This window comes from Pungitius pungitius, chromosome 8 (genome assembly GCF_949316345.1).
Source record: "Pungitius pungitius chromosome 8, fPunPun2.1, whole genome shotgun sequence".
NCBI classification, from domain to species: Eukaryota; Metazoa; Chordata; class Actinopteri; order Perciformes; family Gasterosteidae; genus Pungitius; species Pungitius pungitius.
Genome location: NC_084907.1, coordinates 6550550 through 6572530, shown reverse-complemented (window position 1 = coordinate 6572530; position 21981 = coordinate 6550550). Strand labels below are relative to the sequence as shown.

General features: G+C 40.9%; 1 protein-coding gene across 1 annotated transcript in view; it reads right to left on the bottom strand.

Annotated features, from left to right (window-relative positions):
* Positions 1–1214: 1214 nt before the first annotated feature.
* iars1 (isoleucyl-tRNA synthetase 1) overlaps positions 1215–21981 on the bottom strand; it is a 40614-nt gene continuing 19847 nt past the window's right edge. Inside the window, exons 15-34 of the mRNA XM_037490154.2 lie at positions 21725–21798; positions 21042–21236; positions 20724–20810; positions 20144–20227; positions 18273–18417; positions 17441–17561; positions 17184–17275; positions 16706–16783; positions 16099–16220; positions 14022–14124; positions 13692–13775; positions 10733–10907; positions 8511–8623; positions 7003–7098; positions 4359–4535; positions 4088–4208; positions 3796–3921; positions 3298–3444; positions 2639–2791; positions 1215–2346 (exon numbers count right to left, since the gene is read on the bottom strand). Of these exons, the coding sequence (XP_037346051.1) occupies positions 2264–2346; positions 2639–2791; positions 3298–3444; positions 3796–3921; positions 4088–4208; positions 4359–4535; positions 7003–7098; positions 8511–8623; positions 10733–10907; positions 13692–13775; positions 14022–14124; positions 16099–16220; positions 16706–16783; positions 17184–17275; positions 17441–17561; positions 18273–18417; positions 20144–20227; positions 20724–20810; positions 21042–21236; positions 21725–21798 (2376 nt within the window). The 3' untranslated portion in view covers positions 1215–2263. The remainder of the gene's footprint in view (positions 2347–2638; positions 2792–3297; positions 3445–3795; positions 3922–4087; positions 4209–4358; positions 4536–7002; positions 7099–8510; positions 8624–10732; positions 10908–13691; positions 13776–14021; positions 14125–16098; positions 16221–16705; positions 16784–17183; positions 17276–17440; positions 17562–18272; positions 18418–20143; positions 20228–20723; positions 20811–21041; positions 21237–21724; positions 21799–21981) is intronic.

The window sequence follows — 21981 nt, the reverse complement described above, 5'->3', positions numbered from 1 at the left end:
CCTGTCTTTAGACTACAAGTCTTTGCCAACTGTCACTGCAGCCCCCTATTATCAGATTTGTTTTGCATTAGTAGTTAGACGGCAGGGATCATGTTCACCCCCCCATGCTGCATTCTTTCATTTCTGTCAGTCTTTGAGCAGATGGGTCAGTGACCTGCTCTCTCTCGCCCAGGCCGAAGTGTGCAGAGGCACCAACGGAGCAGCAGGAGCAGATGGGAGCGAGACGGATGAGAGGAGGATGAGACGAGAGCAGCGTGCTGAATATTTAACCAGTGAAGCAGCATGCTTCCAGAAGGGAGGGGTAAATAAATAAATAAATCACAGTGAAGTGACATTGATTATAGAGATACTGGAATTCACAGTTGGAACCTAAAGTATGATATTACCCACATTTTAATGTGGCATTTAGTCTTGGATGAACTTTTTTTTTTTAATCCTGTGTTTCTAATAAAAAGACTCTGGTAAAAACTTCCCCAAATACCGCACCATTGTGCTTGTTCGTAACATTTTTGAGCAGGAATTTTGTAATATTTGAAACAATGCTTTATTTCAGTCATTTGAATCACTGGATCAGCTGCCCAAAGACATCTTGTGGAGAGACATAAACCCTTAACCATTAAAAAGTCATTCATATTTTGTCACTTTTTTTTTTACTGTCTTAACATGATTTAAGTACAATTAGACTGATAACTTTTACTTCGAGTGTTTTATTTATTTTAAGGACTCAAGTACTTCTTCCTTTCAACTTTGTGTGTCATCTGCTTTGGGTAAAACATTGTCAACGCACTGATACAATTGCCACAGATGAGCTAATTTGAATGCAAATGAATTCAGTAAATTTGAAATATAGTGCAAGAATATGGAGAAAAAAGGGTTCTGTAGTAGCACCCCCCACCACCCCCAATTGATAGTACCCTCAACTGCCAACAGACACTTCTCCCTCCTTCATTAATCAATAAACTCACACACGAGGACATCTCTCCATCTTGGCAGCAGACCAGTGGAAAGCTGGTTCCAAAGACACACAGACCAGCACCACGCTTGTGTGGACGTCTGCCCCCTGGAAACATCCCCTGGAAATTCAAGTCGGCCTGAGGTCATTTTTAATCCGCAACGGTCAAATCTCAAGGTGACCCACGCTGGTAGAGGATAATGTTAAATTCATGGCAACTTAGCATGGCAATCATCAAGTTTTAAACGCCTCCAAAAGGAACTACCATGCATCTGTATTATTGTGTGCAGTCAAAGGGTTTGTTGACGGTTTAGAAAGTACAAGTGACTCCGTTTAATAATGTCCACAGTGCTGCGGGAACAGAAAAGCTTTTCATAACTTAAATCTGAAACTACACACAGCAGCATGCATAATAATGACACTATCGTATAAAACAGCAACCATAAAGTAAAATGTCTCAAAAATAGAAAATGGTCACCTGGTCGTTTCGTATTTTTAGCCACAGGAGCAGAAGATTGATGGGTGACAGCTGGGCGGCTTGTTTGAGGCAGTGTGATCAGAAAAATATAACAAATACTAAATACTGATGTAGGAAATCCTTCTACATTAATCAGGTGTCCTTTTAAGGTGCTAATTGTTATCATCCAAAGGTTTAGTGAGGAGAAAAATAATGTTGATACACCCTTGGTATATTTTATTTGTCACTTAAAATAGTACATTATCCATTCGTTGCTCTTTTTAATTGAGAACCCAAAAAGCCCAAAAAGTCAATTCATTTCACAAATGCCTGTACAATTGTTGAAGGATCCCTAATACAACGGAGCAGAGCAGATTCATCTGTTGAACTCTAGATTATATGTAAACGGCGATGATGAGGGCTAGCATTATTATTCTGGACAAAGCTCTTATAAAATATTCCTTTAAAAGAAGTTTCTTGCATCATTTTCATCCTATGTATAACAGAGACAAAACGTGCATCCACTTTCTAGTGTAAAAGGAATGTGTATCTCTTGCAAGGGAAAGAACAGTCTTGTAAATGTAATGATTAGTTAGACCCAACATCATATCTTGAATTCCATTCAAACAAATTAAAATATCAAGACAGGGTTTTGTGCCTTAAGTCGTATGAGGACATAGGAAATAGTGACTCAATAAAATTAAAACTTTGAACTTGACAGACAAAACTGCTCTGCATCAGGATTTTGAAAACAAATAACTTACTCAAAGGGGCTATAGTTGGAATTTATCTGGTAAAAAACCTCATTCAGGTAACGTCTAAGACAAATGTTCCTACAGATGGCGTCTCTGGATTTAGGCCTCGGCAGTTGTTGGACGAACTCGCACAAACAAGGTTTTGGTGTCTAGAGATTTTACCGATGAATCAGCCGGCAGCTCTGAAAAACACAAAGTTTATTTTCATTCAGTCAGCTGAAAACATTCGAGCAATCACAATATACTAGTCACTAGTCTGTTTCGCATGTGGAGACTTTTTTAGTAGTAAATCTATTTAGTTCCATTACTATTGTTTAGGTTTGTATAACGCTGCCTCTATTGGTTTATCAGCTTGATCGGATTTCAGCAAAAACATAACACACTTCATCTAGAAACATTTTACTCTCAGACACTTGTTCAACGATGAATTTAAGAACAACCAATCGGATGACACACGCCATCTTTTCGTCTTACCCTGGGTGAGGTCCTGGTCCAGGTAGAGCTGGAGCCTCCTGCTGCGGAGCCCGAACACCTTGGCCGCCTCAGACAGCAGACCCGAGTACTGGAGCCCATTCTGACCCACTGGGTTCTGCAGCAGCAGGGTGGCCACCTCGCCTGTCAGGCATTCTGGGGGAGATGGAAAGTGTGTTGAAGGGACGAAAGAGGTCATTAGTGTGAATATGGTACCTTTTCTTTAGTATAGTGAACACAGTATAACACACAAGGAGTGTAGATGATTCTAGTGATGTAATGATTTCCGTTGACTATAAAGATTCTGATTTTCTACACAAACGTAATACAACGTATCAAATATGATGTTTTTGTATAGTTTAAAGTACCCAATGGTGTACAAAGTACTTAAAGGAATGGTTTAACAAAACAAGTTTTTTGATTTCTTGACTCTATGGTAAATATACAAAGCCGCACCCTTCTAAAGCTCATTAACTTGATTAATCCATTATTTGTGTTAAAACAACAATTGGCGTAAATTATATGTTGGACTATTCCTTGTGATTAGAGATAAAAAGATGAGCGGCAGCATTATAACAGTGAAGATCTGACTTATCAGTTCTGCATGGATGGATGTACAGTAAGTGTGAGATTGTTTGTGTGTGTGTGTGCTCTTTTCTCACCAGCTGGTTGTGCGTTGCAAAGCAGTAGGTTAACGTAAGGACAGAGGAGGGTATCTGAGGTGGGGGCTGGGCCAGGGGAGGAAGCGCCTGAAGTCACTGACAACGTTTTTCCGCTCAAAGCCTGAAGGTCCATTGTACTGGTCAACTCTGTATAGTAAACACAAATGTTAGAACACACTCCGTGGGCAAAAAAATCATTTTTATTTGATTGCCTTTCCCCCTCTTATAATGCAAAACAAACTAAACTGAAAAAGTAGCATTAGATTGCTAACTGTGGTTAACTAGTTTATGCAATGATGCTTCACCTCCACGCATACAGGAGATTAAGAACCACCTGCACTGGCTGGCGTGTCATTGTATAACTGTTCTCAGTGAAGCTAGCTGACACACATTTCAGCTACACAAACCCTGGAGCAGTCAATGGACAATATAAATATTGTGTGGCAGCTATTTTGACTGTAAATGTGATCTGCTGCATCTGTATCTTTCAGTTCTTACCAGAAGTGCTATTGAACAATCGGAGTTGGGTGTTATTGGTTCCAAAGATGCTGCTGCACACTTTCTTCAGCTTGTCCAAGTTAAGTCTGTTGTCGCCTTTCGGGTTCTCCAACAGCACCACCCCCTCTGAACAAGAAACGCGTTTGCCAGGATTACAGGATTATTGACATAGTTCAGAGAGTTCAGAGTAAATGCAAAATAACCTAGGCAGGAGCAACTTCTATTGACATTGCAAATATTAAATATTCTTGATGAATAGTAGTAGTAGTATTTTGGCCTTAAGATGTGCTACCTTGTTCTTTGTTGTTGACCTTCGCCCTGACATTCACAAAGGTGCAAGCCGGCCCATTTAAAAGGGCGTGCGGGGCCGAAGATCCTTTTACTATGGCCAACTCCAAGTCTGAACCCTTCAGCTGCGAGAAAAAAGAAAAAAAAGACACTGACTTTTTATGTCCATTAAACAAAAAAATCTAATTATGACTTATACCAAAAATACATCCAGACAGTGGCGAGATGGGAATCCCAAAGCAATATTCCTGCTCGCCCGAGAAGTCATTATATACCTGAGTCTTTTCCTCGATGATGACGTTGGAGGGCTTGGGGATGGGGAAGGACAGCAGTGGAGCCTTGGTGGTGGCCAGGATGAAGTCAGTGTGAGCCTGGATCACTGAGCCCAAGTACTGCCCCTCCGGCTGGCAGCGGTAGTACACAGTTATCTCATCTGATGGCACCAAATGACCCTGTAAGATAAAGGATGAGCGGCATATAAATAAGGCTCAGTATATAAACAAATACCAAGTACAGTATTTTTCAGAAAGCAAGAATGGATTGTTTTAGTTAAAGTCTCTTCAAGCAAGAGCGCGCAAAGACAACAGGAACCATTATTGAGTAAATATGCCTAAAGTACCGCTTTGAATAACTCTTCAAACATGTTATAATAGAAAAACCTGTAATCTGATTTTAAAAAAATGTTTTCCAAAGATTCAAATAGTCATTCTCTTCAAAGCTCTTTTTCACTTCTACTAGAAAATGAAATCTGTGAGAAACAAGTAATGGTTGGGGAGAGAGATAAAGACAATGGAAAGGCGGCCAAAAGAAGAGAAGGTGGGAATTAAAAAGGAAAAAGAGAGAGCGTAGGTCCAAACAAAGGAAGTGGGGAACAAGGGGAGGTTCGCCTGGATGAAAGCCCGTCTATTTTGGCGTCATGTGCCGACAGCTTCCTCTAACCTTGACACATTCAAACACATTGATCTCATTCTAATCTTCAGTGTACAGCCCATGCACATGTGTGAACAGCCCTACACACATATCGACTGTACAGCACACACACACACACAGAAGTATGTAGCTCAAGGGCAGAGGAATTACGTTAGCTAGACACAGAGAGGCAGTCAATCAATGGTTTATAGGCTTTTTCCTGCCAAGTCAAGGTGCTGAGCCCAACGTTGAAAGGGGAGGTACTGCGTGTGTGTATGTGTGTGTATACACGTCAAGTGACAGAACTACAGCTCTCGCCACTTTGTCGGAAATGTCCAGTCCAAAAAATAAAAATATCTCTGACCTCTGTGTCTCAACAATGTAACACAAAGAATACCCACGCAAACAACGATTAAGACATGCGTGCACACCTACAAACTACAACCAAACACGCCAAAGAATTGCTACGCTGCAATTCCCATCGCGGGGGTGGAAAATTCTTCTGATCTGGGTTTGAAATAACTGGAGGAATTTAGCCTGGCCGGGAGCCAGTGCACACCACTGCTATAGGGGGACGGAAAAAACAGTTTGTTGCTTGTGAAAACAAGAGGCTGTCGGCTAATCCGCCTTTATTCCCCAGACCACTTCAAAAGCTCCAACATTAGAATCTGAAAGGGGCCAGACTGTAATTAAGCTTCCATTAAGCCTGCCTTATGATGGAGAAACTTCTCACTGTGACGCTGGCAGTGGAAAGATTTCAAAACTGCCCTGAAACAATTTGCATGAAGACGACAGGAGGTGTAACAAAAATCATACAGCACATTTGTTTTTGCTTGGTCTACATTGTTCGGCTGCTCCCACAGATTACTTTCATTATTGCAATCTGTTGGAAGATTATAAAATGTCAGAAAAGAGGGACAATCCTCCGTCACAGGGGGCACTTTAGAAGGTTTCTAACTGAGGGAAATGACCTCGACCAATGACGTGGCAGCCATGAGAAGAGCTGGTTATAAACTACAAAGCTATGGAAAAGGGATTCAATGCTTCATTTCTAATTTTCTTTTGCACACGGTACAGTGATCCATCCTTTAGGAGAGGAAAAGATAAAAAAAAAAACTGTTCCATAGTGCCTTTTGACAGCAACATTTAAAGCGACGCCAGTCAGTTAACATCAGCCTACGCTGTGCGATTGTACATTATGGATTATCTGCTTACATGAATTATAAATGAGAGAGATTGCCATATAATTTTGTATGGGTACGTTTTGTAGTGCGGTTGGATTCTAAACAGCGCTGCCTTTTCTACACAAATACTTTTTCACACATTTAATAATGCTTGTTTGTCTTTTTGGGGGGAAATCTTCTCATAAGGCCTCTCAGGTGTGATGCAATAACACACACACACACACACACACACACACACACACACACACACACACACACACACACACACACACACACACACACACACACACACACACACACACACACACACACACACACACACACACACACACACACACACACACACACATCATTACATTATAGAGTTTCCAAAAGTTATGTTTCCACTACACTGTAGGCCATAAAAACTGTCAAACAATAACGATATTCATAATATTAGAAGTCAACTTTAATTGATAAATACTTCTGATTGTAACTGTACACACACACACACACAAAAAAGGATGCTCAAGACTAGATCACTGACAATGAGGAATGCTAAACAAAAAGTTATTTTTAATGCTACAGCATGCCAAGTGACATCAATTCTCAGACTCAGGAGAGGATCAAAAAACCCATTATAGATATTATAGAAATTTGACTCCTCTAACTGCGTCAGCGGCATGTTTTGCTCACCAAGTCATGGCCCAGATTACACGTTTTGGCAAATTGTCTCTAAAATGTGGTATTCTATTCATTAGACACTTGATTGTAGAATTCACGAGTAGTGTGTTATGTGCCACTCTAGTTTGCAGAGCTAGTAGCGCTACTGAAATAATTGTCCCACCTTCTTGCGTAGTTTCTGAATGCGGTTGATGACCTCTCTGGCAACGCCTTCATCCATCATGGACTGGTCCGGGGAGACATCCAACAGGACAAGGACCTGGAGGAGGACAGGAAAGCTTTTAAAGCATGCATTCTCAAACAAAATCACAGAACTGATGGTCCAAAAAGTAATACAGATGAGCACACCTTTAAAGTTCAGTTTCAATATTAGTGTTCTCCACCCCCTAAAATAATTATAAAGTGTTTTTATTTCAATCAACTAAAAGTATGTAATTGGAGGTTGTCACACTAACAACTCTTTTTGCCATTTTAGCGAAAGTGACTAAGTTAAGGAATAAATCATATTTTGATGTTAAACAAAGCTTCTAAAAAAATGACTGTTAACAGGATCTACTCTCTAATCAAGTACACCCCACAATTAGTGCATTTGAATGAATCGTAGAAGAGTGACATTATTGTCCATGATTTGAAGATTTTAGAATTTATTGTCGCCACTCAGTGACCGGAATCTTTCAACCACACGCTACGTGCTGTAGCTAGCCCCGAACACAGAAAGAGGAAGAGGGAAAGAGATGACAGACTGACTAAGTCCCCCAAAAAGCAAACTGAGGAAAATAAGAGAAAGAACAGAGAACCAGACAGATGGGAGGTGGAGAGTCAGTGAGCGAGCGAGAGTAACAGAAGTAAAAAGCCAGCTCAGTAAACTGGTATTAAGGTGCAGCCGTGTGGTGTGTACACGGTTGAAGGAGCAGTGATTAGAGAAGGCCTGTGGGAAATGCATACATACCGGCTTCCACTTAGCCGTGAAATGATTTCATATATCACACTCCTGGTGAGGACGAATAAATGCACTACAGTATATGGCGGCTTGCTGCGGGAGCAGTACGCGTTTGTTAAAAAAAGCAAAAATCAGGTTATTTATTTAACGAGTGACTAAGATGTACTTTAAAAAGTATATGTGAAGCACTCATTTAGCTCTAGCAAGTTTAGGAAAATAATTTGAAATTCAGAACCAACAAAAAGTAAGTGAGACAGAAATCAATAGCTTTAATGATTTGGATGAAAGGACGAGATAGCTGAAAGGTTCAGAGACAAGTCTCTCATTATTTTTTTTCCAGCCAAGAAACTATGGTTAAAAAGTTCCAAAATGGAGCAGGTCACCAAAAAGTATGCGGATTATCTTGAGTAGCCGGGTGATGATTTATGGAAAAGACATCGCTAGTGAGTATTTCAAATGCCTTGTAGTCCTCTTCTATTGGATGGGAGGGAGACACTGCTGCGGCAGATATCTTCTCAACAGGGCGACTCGCATCACAACACTCCAGAAGAGGAAAGATACAGATTTTAACTGTGGGTTTTCACTTTCACTTCAAACAGGGAAGTGGTGTTTGCTCACAGAAAACCCAAGCGTTAAATCTTATTTCCATCCTTTTTTAACCTGAATGATGTGAAATTTGCATGCACAAGCAATCTAATGCAGAAACGGCTGGGTTCAAAGTGCAAGCGTACCTGTGCGTCAGAGTGCGCCTCGTACTGCGCTGCAGAGCCAGAGCTCTGGTCGAAGGTGTACATCAGTCTCAGGTCCTCCTCGTGAAGCTCATGGCCGTCCACTTTGATGGATCCTTAACGTTAACCACAACAATAGGCAACTGTTCAGAAATACCATTCAACATTGTTAAATGGCAGGGGAAAAAACTAAACAACACAAATGTGCATAAACCGCATCTAGTCGCTGTTTGTGTAGAATCCAACACCAGTGGAAGCCCAGTGTGTCTCTGCATCATCAGACCACATCTGAACAACCATCAATTACACAGCCCACACAACACTCACCAGGGACTATTAGAAAATGAGTCAAACCATACTTTATATATTCATTAGATCCGTTTGCTAAAACAAATATCAATATTGTATGGTTGGGTTGGATTATTGACGGCGTGGATCATGTAGGACAAGACTCCTTAGAAAACCTTGGAAACTGTTCTGGCACTTTGTCAGTTGGATGTTTTTCAAATAAATAAAGAAAATGTTTAATCATTCACATCACTAGATAATAATTAGACTAGATAATAACAATATGAAACCCAATTAGGCAAGTAGAATGTACACATTTTACTTTCCCCATCTAAAATAGAACTCGTCTAATAACTGAAAATAGATAACTTGACAGAAGATGAAAATCAGTTTGTGCATTTTAAAATGTTCTATATTGATGCCTATTACGATGAAATCAAACAGATTTTAATGCAAAATGGATGATAAATAATTAGGTGCCAGGCTATTCTGCTAATTAAATTTGAATCCAGGGACAAATAATAGTGTGAAATGTGTATTTGTTTTGGTTTTTGTCCCGTCGAAAGGATTCTACTAAATGGTTTCAATTGCATGGAGTCATACTGAGCAAAGTGCTCTCTTAACCCACACGCATGCTGGGGCTTTGTTTTAAATTAGCGTGAGTCTGGAGCAGTATTTGCTTGCATCTTCAGATTCCTCGCATTACAGTCCTCTTGGCCAAATCCGCACAAGAATCTGAGCTCTTAACAATGCAGCAACCCAATTCGTGTCAGGTCTATATCTCCACTTTGCCGGTGGCAGCAATTACCCCCATCTGTGTTCTGACTAAAAACCGTGACAGGGTCCTCCTCTCCTCTTCACAGACCTGGAGGCTGGGTGAAACAGTCACTCGTGTTCTCTCATCCTAGAGATCCACGCTTTGATTTCCTCTATCCCTCCCTGTTTCTTTTTGCTCTTTTCTACCTTCACTCTTAAACTCTTCTGCTCAAAATGATGGAATCATAAGCTGCAGGTAAAACTTTTTGAGTTATACAACCAGTGGTCATGAAGCCTCCATGAAGCCACATCAGTTTCTCCCAAAATTGCCCCCCCTTCTAGTCACGGAAGTAGAAATTGCTCACGAGGTCAAAAGTGGACTCTCAACTGAGAGTGAGCCGTTAGCTTTTTCATTTATCGACACCAAATGTCTGCCAGCTGCGGCTGGTTACTGAGCTGAACGACTTTTGTTTAGCACCGTAAAAGCGGGCTTTGTAATCTAAAACGTTCCATCTTGCCCTAAACCACAAGTCGGTGAAATGCTGTCCGCTGCAGACAATCATTTGTGTGTTTCCCTTCTCCATCGTGTTTCCACATCTATCCCTTTCCTTCCTTTGCCCATCCTCCTTCTTCCCTTCCATTTGGCTTCACATCAAACATCCAACTGATTGGAAATGTGAAGTTCTCACAGCCCAGCTGACCTCCACGGCTTCCTCCCTCAGCGACTCGGGGGGCTCTCCCCGTCTCTCTATAATTGGAGAGACAAGATACCTTGCACTGCTTTGATCCGTACTGCAGCTCTGATTATAGTTTCAGCGGGGTGAGGGTTCGCATTCTGAGGATTAACTGCCCTTCTGTTTGCACTTGACTCCATTGCAAGAATTTTGGATTGGAGTTTCTTTTTAAATAAAATTATTATATAAAATATTGACACTAACCTGCTTTTCTTTATTAATTATAGATTGGGTAAATAATCTCATTGAGTAGAGGTTTAGTTTTTGGTGTACGAATTTGACGTATTTGGTGCATTGAGGCCACAAGCACTTGGTCAAATAAGCCCATTCACACCTGTAAATGCAAACAATAGAACTTCGACAGCTCACAGATTTTCCTCCGCATTGGATAATTAAGTTCACAAATTGTGTGTGTGGCTGTGTGCTCACACACACAGGGAGTAATACCTGTCTTCTGGAAGACCTCTAGCTGTTCACTGGTGAGCTCCTTGATGGAAGCGGTGATGGCCTTGAAGGCCCCCTTGAGTCTCTTGCCCAGCACCATGTGGTCCGGTTCGGCTCTCAGACGGATGCCGTACTTGTCTTTGTCGGTTGAGAGTGTCAACCGTCGCACGTTAAGCTCCTGGAGGATGCGGGAGAAAAGAAGACTGTCATGTAAAAAGTAATGTATGATTCGTTGAAGTAGTGGATAGTAGTACCAGTTAACAAAGTTGATAAAAAATAAATGAAATTGAATTGAATTTAAAGGTTCATACGGATAAATCTATAATTAAATGATTATGTTCAAAACATACTGTACAAACCTTTAAACTATCAATCCTAAAGCAATGCAAAATAAAGGAGTTACGAGAAGACTGTTTTAAAACACCAATTAACATTAAAAGTTAACCAAGAAGAAAACTAAACAAAAACAACTAAATAATGAAATACTTTATTACTGTAGAATCATGCACTTCAGTCAGTACTCTATTCCTCCTAAACAGTCAATACATTCATTACATGGAGATTACATTACATATCATTTAACGCTTTTATCCAAAGCGACTTACATTGCATTATAACCCATGCCTTACATTTTATCCTGAGGAGCAATTAGCGGCGAGCTGTCTTGCTCAGGGACACGTCAACATGGCACATGGAGAAGCCGGGATTTGAACCACTAACCTTGCAGTTCCCAGTGCACCACACTACTCTATGCGCCACCATCCCTCAGAGATGGTACTAGTGAAAGCTTCTTTCAGTGAGAAGGGGGGGACTTAGTTTAAGCATTTCTAGACATTCGAACTGCTGCAAGGGGCTGAGTGAGGGCTTGAAAAAAGCAGCTTGCGCTTCTGTTTTGAGCACAGCTTGGTTTGTGAACATAAGAATTAAACAATGCTAAAGTACACAACAATCAACTCTTTTGTCCCGAGGAGATATATGGCTTTGTTTGTGTGTGATGTTAGTGCATTACAATATATGCAGGCGGCTGTCAAAGAAAACAAATCATTGGATATTCATCCAGAACCTAATCGCCTCGGTAACGAGCTGATGGAAGCTGGGCTTGCGACTGCGTCAAATAAATAAGTAATCACCATCACCCAATGGTTTCTGAAGAGCCCTTTTGAAGCTTAAAGTGAGCGGCTCTGGCCAATGCCATTGTTACAACACAGCTCAACCCATCAAAAAGAAATGCCAAATCATCGCTGAATTAGCTGAATCGTGTAGGAGTCTAATAAAAAAAATATATATATATATTGGTCAAATAAGCCCATTCACACCTGTAAATGCAAACAATAGAACTTCGACAGCTCACAGATTTTCCTCCGCATTGGATAATTTAGTTCGCAGATTGTGTGTGTGGCTGTGTGCTCACACACACGGAGTAATACCTGTCTTCTGGAAGACCTCTAGCTGTTCACTGGTGAGCTCCTTGATGGAAGCGGTGATAAATATATATATATATATATATAATTGCCCCAGACTGTGCTGTAAATCGACTGGGGGGGGAAGATGCAATTCATGCAATAACAATAGTACGTGCCCTTTCCCTGCACATTTAAGTAGTGATAAATTAGATGAATCACAGGAAAGAACCAGATAAATAATTAGTATGCAATCATAATCCAGGAATCTAAGTAAAAGCTACAGTGAGTTTGTTAATCCAGACATAGTCTACCTAACTTTCAAAAACTCAGCACCTGAATCCACATCAATAGTAAGCAAGCTTGAAGGTTCTTCCCTGGCCTGCAGGACCTTAAACTACTCTCAGTTCCAATCAAATAAACATTGTTTACTGGAGGCAAGCTAGAAGCCGGCAAGGTTAAATGTTTTCCTCACCAGAAATCAAATGGAGTGAGAGATAAGAAGTGGCTCGAACCAAGATCAAGCTTGAAGGTATCAACAAAAGGCTGCAGCAGCAGCAGCAGCAGCCCTTTCCCAGGTAATCCCGTCTCTATAAGTTCCATCAATGTTCTTGGTCAGCAGCATACGGGAACTAGAGCCACGATCAATTTTGCATGTGAGATGCATCAGTAAGAATGGAAATACTTCACTACAATGGGAAGCGCCGCATGTACACTTTGGGGTAAATCATTGAAAAGCTTGAAGCATTCTCACTTAAGGAGTAGATATCTGAATCAGCTGTGGAAGAGCATCGTCTTATTGAGCTTTGTTTGTGGGAAATCAAACTCAAAGACAAAAAAGGATAATGTCAGTTTAATGGCTCCTTCACTAAAGTCGATTAGTGCGTCTGAGTTGTCTTTCTCCCCACAGTATTTTGGACAGCACCCTAATGGAGCGGACACTTAATCAGACAACACATCTGCGTTTTCTGATGCCTAGCCATACACAGATTATATTTTGAAAAATGTTTTTAAAAAAGACACGGGAAACACCCTTCTCAATTGTCTGATTTTTTGTTTTCATGTAGATAAACATACAGGATGTCTAAATAGTAAAAGAAACTCGGCATTTACTCAGATATATTACTGTAGTACTGCAGTAGTTCAATGTTTCCATGTGATGAAAAAAAAGCTCATGCCTGCAATCTATAGTTAATGAAGGGTTTGCATTTGTTGCAATTGAAGCAGATCAAATGTAAAACCCTTTTCCAAGGCATCTGCCCCCACCCTCCTCCTTTTTAGATGAACCAACCGCAGAAATATAAATTACAGCAGAAGATAGATATGGTGTGTGAGGATGCCTCCCCTCTATGAAATCAACACAGTGGCATCAAAAGAGGAATCCCTTTCACTTAAAAATCTTATGGTAACGATCAAAGCAGGGTAAAAAAAAAAAAAGACATACAGGAAAGACGAGAAGAAGACGCACCTCTTTCCTTGAAGCAGAAAACTGGTTAAGTACCAAGACGACTTCAAGACTGCACAAATGATCACACAAAACAAACACAGCGTGTTCTACTTACTTCCAGGATGTATTTCTGCAGAGACTGAATGTCTTTCAGAGCTTCTGGGTCCTGGTGAATAACTACCACCTCCTTCAGTGGGTACTGAAATACACACCGACATTACACTCAGTCAATTGTTCCAGCCCCCCCCCCCCCCAAAAACTGAGAAACAGGGTTGTCATAATGAACAGATCAACATAACACGACAACATTCATCTATGAGAGAGCTATACCGCAGAGAGCCCGGCAGATGCTGGATTTGTGCGGCAAATACTAATATTAATTATTGCGAGAAACAGAAATAGCAAAAGATGAAGGTGTTTTTGTTAACTAAAGTTGATGTTTCACCTTAACGGGCAGAGTCTTCCGGTCTCGGATCACTCGGCCCAGCTCGATCACAGACTGCATCTGGCAGACGGCGCTCTCAATGCGCTTGTCAATCACACTCTCCCTGAACCACGGGAGCACAAATAAAGAAAATCTAAGCATCACCACATCATACTTAGCGTTACAATATCAGTGTTTGAATAACCTCTGCAGAGTTTTGGTTACACAGGGTAGAACGTATTTATCCAAAACTCCCAAATGGGTGAGACTTTCGGAATGGCATTGTGTACCACAGGACAGAGCCGCCTGTTTATAATAAGTGGATGTGGGGAGAGACGTTTCTGCCCAAATGTACATGCTGCGGTCATCATATTCTGGTTAATTGGTGGTTTAGAAATTCAAATTGCTATTATATTCAGGAAAATGAATATTAGACCATGACAAGGTTAGTACCATACATCCTAATAAAGACAGAATTCAGAACCACCAGCTTAACTCGGGAGCACCCACTAATAAGGTACACTACTTCCACCACTGAATTCAAATTAGAGCTGCAGAGGCACTGATTATCATGCGTAATAGAGATATTAGCCCTGACTGTCTGCACAAACACACGCATCAGTCTGCTCCTCCATGTGTGCACACAACCATGGAGTAAAAGGAGAGAGGAGAGGACTCCAAGGACAGCCAATCATTTAATGAGCTGATTGAGGAGCAGCGGTTGCCACCGTCTGATTGGTGGCTGACCTTTGGGGTGAAGCCGTCCCATTTGACAGCAGGAAGGACAATAAAGCAGCAGAACTGAGGGCTGCCAAAGTGACGGGAGAAATTATATGAACCATTACACAAACTATTTCCCTTACGCTAAATCAAAAGGATATTTAATCATTGCAGAACTTTTTTGTTGGTGGAGAGAACGCAATTTCGGCAATTAAAAGATTTCATTACAAAACTGATCGGCCACCAAAGCACACATTTTACAAAAGTTATTGAAATTAAGGCAATGAGATGGTCATATTTTATGAGCAATATCCCTTCGCGAGGATACCAATCAAAGACAACCATTGGTGGTTCTAAGGTGTAACGGTTGAACCGGTTTCACATTTTTTAAACACACCATCAAACCGGTGCAAAGCCGCAACGACTGTTGAGGTTCACCGAAGTCTTCAATGTCAACATATGAATGTGTTCAAAATACCATTATGTGAACCGTGCAGCCCTAGTAGTTTTGTTTCAATATTTCTCTGCACAAGCACTTCTCTAAATTTCTAATCACTAAAAAGGCATCAACTGTTTCACCCTAACCTAAAAGGGATAGGATGCTTCTCAAAAAGATGCCAGTGAACGCGAGTGAAGCTGTGTAACGATTTCAAAGTTGTTCTCCATATGAGAGGACTATTTGTTTGCTATCTAGATGTATATATAAAATGGACAATTCATTTCCAAGTATAGCTTCTGTGAAGTCAGAAACCTCATCCAGAAGCTACTGTGGACTTTTGAGCTATGAAAGCTTCTACTTTGATGATTTGAGTGTGGATACGATAAAAGCAAGAACAAGCAGAAACTAAGCTCTGTATCCACAATGGATATCCTGAGAGAAAGGAACATTTTCCTTTACACTTTCCTTGTGTAGATGAAAGGTACAATATGATTTACTCTTTTCATTCCTATTATTAATAGGACAGCGACGTGCTGCTTCAAATAATTACTGCAAAGCGAATCAGCCATTGTCACCTTGTGAGCAAATCGGATGGATCTCGATGCATTTCATTCCATGATCCATCGAGTTTGTAGAATAAATATTTAGTTTATTTGTGAGTCAATAACTGGTTTTGCTTGTTTTCCCTCAATTTTCATAATTGTGGAATAATCCCCCCCTCTCTTCAGCTTGAGTTCTTCAACTTCCAGTAGAGTACCATTATTCTCTACCTGGTTCCTCCAAGTAGAACATTTAAAAGATGTAAAGAGCGACAGGGAAAAACCAGTGACACATTGACCCTCCCAGCTCTGAGGGCTCCTTTGTCATTTCTTATTTATGGTTTAAATGAATTAGTCGATGTCCCTAAAATGTGTGCTTTATTGAAGGCTTTTTCCCAACCTGACTTGGGGCAGCATGAGATAATGGATGCTGCCGCTGTCCTTCTCTTCGACAGAGGCGGGATCGATGAGGTGACGAAGATTTTGGTACATCGTCTCTGTAATGAAGGGTGTAAACGGAGCCTGAGGAGAAGTAAGGAAAAAAGCAAGTAGACATGAGGGGGAAAAAAGACAAAATTATTAGGTGCTTTGTACTGTGGTTAAATTACATTTTCTGACAATATGGTTGAAAATTCAGAAGCATCTGTATAATCAGCATAAAAAACAGATTTTTACAGTAGCCAAAGTGAGGTCACTTCTAGAGGAACTCTCATTTAAACCACGGCTAATTAACTTCTGAAGTTCACCGCTGATCTGTATTGATCTGGGGTGGGTAAATTGGTGCTTAGCGTGCATTTCGCCTAAACATCTTCAATGTGTTATAAATAAAAAAACTCCTACTGCTCATGCATAATTTATAGCCATGCAAGCACACACAGGTCCTCCATACCAGTTATTTATGTGTGTCGCATACAAAAAAGCCAAAACTGCACCACAATAAATGTTCAAAATACAATCTATTTGTTTTGAACTGTCCGACACACACACACACAAACAGTATGACTCACCATCAGCCTGCACATGGAGAACAGAACACTGAAGAGGGTTTCCAGCGCCCACAGGCAGTCCTCAGTGCCACTCTCTCCCTGCAGAGTTCACACACGCAGCAAAAAACGTTAGTCCCATCGGAACAGCGAAATCAGAAAAGAGCTCTCATGCACATCAGCCAAATGTTGACCCGAAGGGCAAAAAAACGATGGCGGCAATGATGAAAACACTTAGCGGAAGCTTAAATCAATGTTTATGTTAACCGAATGAATGATTTAAAAGCTCCTCAAAAAACAGCAACAAAAATAATGATACAGGACATAGACAGGACTGTAAAGAGTGGCATTATCTGGAATTATACACTAAAGTGTAATTACAAGTTGACTCGTCAGCGCTCTTCATATATTTTAGTCATTATGTAATGCAGATGCTCTTTGTGTCTGCGTTACATAATTATATTAAAATGAACACAGCACTGATTCAGAGCGGTTATCTCACCTTGAGACGGCGCCTGTTGGTCCTCACATACCAGTTGGTGAGCATGTCCACAAACTTGACCAGGCGAGGCACGACGGTGTACAGGTGGTAAGCTGCAATGAAAAAACTACAGTTGTAACCCATCCTTTCTATTTTAATGGAGTGAAAAAACAACAACACTGGCCGGGATGAATTCTAAGATTTTAAGTACTAATCTTCCATGCCACTGTTCATATCGAGTGATGCCAGCTGTGTGTGAGTGCGTATGTCTGCCTCACCGTCCATCTCTGCCTTGAAGAACTGGATGAGGGACTGCGTGAAGGACTGAATCCATTTGTCCATGATGTTGTCACTCTGCTTCGCCGTGTTTTCGTTGTACATGAACTGAATCCTGTCCTCCTAACACATTAGTACACACGGCACACACAGTTAAACTATTCACACAGAGCAAAGATACACACTAGAGTTAATGCAAAGCCACTGAAAACTCTACCAAATATATTCAAGATATCAGAAGAAGTTCGGAACCGGAAAATAAAACGAATGTGTGTCATCTACAGAAATATAATTTTTTTTTTATATATTTGCTTTTGAGGGGTGATTTTTGAATAATGTTAATCTAGTCTATTTGTTGTAGGGAATACAAGTTTTTAAATAGAATAGACTTCTTCCACAGAATCCCATGTTTGATGTTCAAATTCCTGAAATTGTTTGCAGACTTAATGTGAAGCTTTTAGAATCGGAAATAAACTGATTGTAGACGGCAATATATGGAAATGTGAGTCAAGTTTGAAAGTGTTCATGTAAAATGACTGTGTGAAGAATTCATTATTTCCTATTGAATTCTTACTTATTTTCCAATATGCTTTCAAGGGATAGATTTTTGCTTCTTTCCCTACTTGGACCCAAATACCTACACCCACTTAACCAATCACATGGGAACAAGGTGTACTTCAGCTATTATGGAATTATTTAATTCATTTTCCTTTTAGGTCTAGTGATTCCTCTAAATAATTGGTTGATAGCCCTAACTATCTCCTGTGATATCAAGCATTTCTGTGCTTTTAATAGCTAATCTTATAAAAGGCATCAGCTTTTAATTCTTATTACCTTCTGTAACCTTTGTACGTTCTGTACCAGGAAGCGATAGGCATTATACCAAGGCAGGAAGACATCCTTCAACACGTCTCGCACACCCTCCTCTTTGAAACGCAGGTTCTCTGCTCTCACCACAGGGGAGTTGATGAGGTAGAGTCTGAAAGGAGAGACGAGGGTTGGTCAGTGGATTGATAATGAGGGATTGAGAGCATACAGTGTGACGAGCCCTTTGCGGACAGAATAAATCCAACCCTAGTTCGGCGAAGTCTGCAGTTTTTCAGCCCGACCCGAGGCCGACCCTTTGAGCACTCACTGAGGCGTGCAAAAACACAAACGCTGCACGGATGACGACAATGAAAGGACGCTGTATCCGATGCATGCAAAAACACACACACCCACGGCCACATGAAAGGAAGATGAATGAGCCTGAGCTTGGCTCAAGCCCGTTGGATCCCAAGCAGTTTGCAGCCCTAATAGTGTGTAAGCGCGTAATTACGAAACTGTGTGCATAGATGTATTTGTGTGGTTATGTTTGTGGAAATAAACCCAAACAAATAAATGTATGTTGGTTTGAGGAAAGTCGGAAGTAAAAAATAATGCTGGAATCAGAACAAACCTGCCCAATGTTACACACTGTTCAGTAACTTAATACGCACTATAGAACAGGAGCAGGCAGAACAACTAAAACCAAATCACTTTTAAAGTCAAATTTAAACCTCAAGTGAAAAGAAATGTCAAAGGCCATGGTGCTCAACCCCTCAGTCAGTTTACAATGTATTTGTTACAATTCCTTTTGTTCATTTTCAAAGTGAGCAGCAAGCCATGTCAAAGTCCTAGCATACTTTGGTAATAAATGTCAGGATTTCATAAGCGACCATTCAGGACTGCGTCAGTTTTTTTGTCAACCATATTTTGATATCTTGCAATTGAGCTATAAATTGGCTTAATTTCCATCATAAATTCTGAAAGATTTAGGCCTAGGTTTGTCAATAACACCCATTTCCTGTTGGATAAAAACCCCTTAAAGGAAAAGATTTAAAAAGAAAGCTGTGAGGCAGGCAGCTTTTTCTGGATGTAAAGCAATTCAGCCGTCAAACGGGTTTTGATTAGATCCGACAAATCGTTTAACTGTCCCCTTTCAATGGGTTCTGCATACATTTTTACCAAAAGTTTTTACCAAAAGCATCCCATGGCAAATGAATCTCTTCTCTTCATTAAGGCCACACAAAGACACTCTTGACACGACAATGGAATAAAATCTGAATAATCCACTTGGATATAATAGTCCGTGGCAGGCTTCAGCACACTGGGTTGGAGTTGTTGGAAAATGCTTTGATGATGACGCTGGAAGCCAGCCAAACGATGCAACTTCATGCAATAAGCCGTGAGCGTTTTTCCTAGCAACTATGGAAGATACATTTGAAAAAAAATGCATGATAGAAACAACCATCAAATGTTAATATAGCTAACAATGAGCAAACACCAAGACAGTTCCCACTTAAAATAACTCACGATACTTCACTCTCGCACTGCTTCACTGTATGTATGCCTTATTTTTTCTCAGAAACTCACTTTTCATCAGTATATACAAGCTCTGAGCATATGGAGCAACGACATAGTGCTTTATTTATTAGGACATCTGGCAATGGCACTCTCACCGCTCAGGGCGAAGGAGCGAATGAATGAAGAGAAACGTGTGCATGAATGTGCTTGTACAGTATGCGGAAGGAGTTTGAGCCTAATTAAGCGTGGCTAGAGAGTCAAAGGCTTTAAAAACCGTGCCTGCTAATAACATACCGTAGCTTAACGGTAACGCCCAGAACCCCTCCACCAGCATAGAGGCATTCTTGCTTCAGAAGCACACACTCATTCACATAGCTGACCTGAGGGCATCAGCTCCATATTGCTGCACTACCAGTCCTGGATCCGGGTAGTTCTTCTTGCGCTTGCTCATCTTCTGTCCATCGCTGCAGGAGTGAGACGAGCAAAGGCATTAATGCACATACACTCGCATGCGTGCACAAAAGTGCATGTCAGAAACCAAGCACTTGGTATTCAAATTAGAAGTCTTTCCAGGTCAGCAGGCCACAGTGCTGCATTTAGACCCAGGGGCTAAGGACATGACAAGTAGTCCTATTGTAGAGCAGCTCTAAGCTAAATGTTACAGCACACGTACCTCAATGATCATGTGAAAACGGAAGGATAAATGGGGAAAAAAGGAACGTAAAAATAGTACTGAAGGAGGGCAACCAGTGGATTGTTGCCAAAACAAAAACAATTAAAAGGCAGGAAAAAGCTTGTAACTGTACTAGAAACCGAGTGAAAGCATTGCAAAGGACTGCAGTAAAATTAAAAGTGTAAACAAATTCCGCTAGAGTGTATATTTTTGGCAAGTCTTGATCAAGATAAGATTTTAATTTGAAAAAAAAAACAAAAAAAAGATGAGGATGTCAATAGACTCACCTAGCAAGTACCAATCCATTAACAATGACATTCTTGAAAGGCGGCCTTCCAAACAGCGCTGTGGAGAGGACCAGCAAGGTGTAGAACCTACAGCGGGATAAAAAAAGGATAGTACACAAGGTACAAGGTCAGCGTGACAAGCAGTACTGAAATATTTCTATTCATTCTTTCTTTGAGGTTGGATTGAGGAAAAACTCATCCACTAGCTCAATAAAACTTAATTTAATACTTTCACTCTGTTAAATTAAAAACAAAAAATAAGTAATTATGCCCTCATCCGTCGACCTCTTCCCATTTACACATTGATCCACAGCTCACCATCCCCTCGTCTGGTCAATGCCCTCAGCGATGAAGTCAGCGGGAAAGGTGTCCTCAAACTCCTTCCTGTTTTCAAAGGGGTAGTGGGCCTGGGCGTACGGCATGCTGCCGCTCTCAAACCAACAGTCAAACACCTCAGTGATCCTCCGCAGGACGCCCTTACCGCACCGCGATGGGATGGTCAGACCGTCGATGCTGGGCAGAGGAAAGTGGGGAATGGAGGAACAAGTGTTGAAACAAACAGCAGCAATAACCCCTTCAAGGGGCCAGTTTAATTCAGGGGGTTTCTTATTGCCGCTGGGAAACATTTGTACACTATATGGTGACTCGAGTGTATAGGCTTTATAACTGGGGCGCAAAAGAAGAGTTTTATCATCTTTTACCTCTGGGAAGTTTAAAAAAAACAAAACTATGTTGCTAACAATGTGCTAACACCCCTTTTCCTCCACAATCAAAAGATGGCCAACATCATGCAGGCGAATGAAGGTAGTTAGAAGACAACGAAGAAATTTATCTGGTTCAGGCATTTCATCAGAGACGCAGCGGGAAGATTTAACATGAAAGCAAAGACAATCGTATCATCTCACGTCCACTCATCTACACACTGACAGCATGCGAGTGTATCGCTGAGTACATGCTCAGGTAGTCGATCCAACAACCTCTGGGTTGCATCAGGGACTCACCTCTCCCGATGCAGGTCAGTTACTTTGACTCCGGTCAGTTCCTCCAGTTCAGCTATGGACCCGACGCACACCACCTGACACGCGCACACACAGAGGACAGCTCGAGTGAGCAGTACCACAAAACAGCTTTTTGTCGCAAATGTCCCGTGGACGAATAATGCGTAAGTTTATCGATGAGTTACTGTAAATAAAATTAAAAAATCTATTCAATTATCATGCAAAATAAAATGTAATAACACCAAGACTTTCATTTCTGA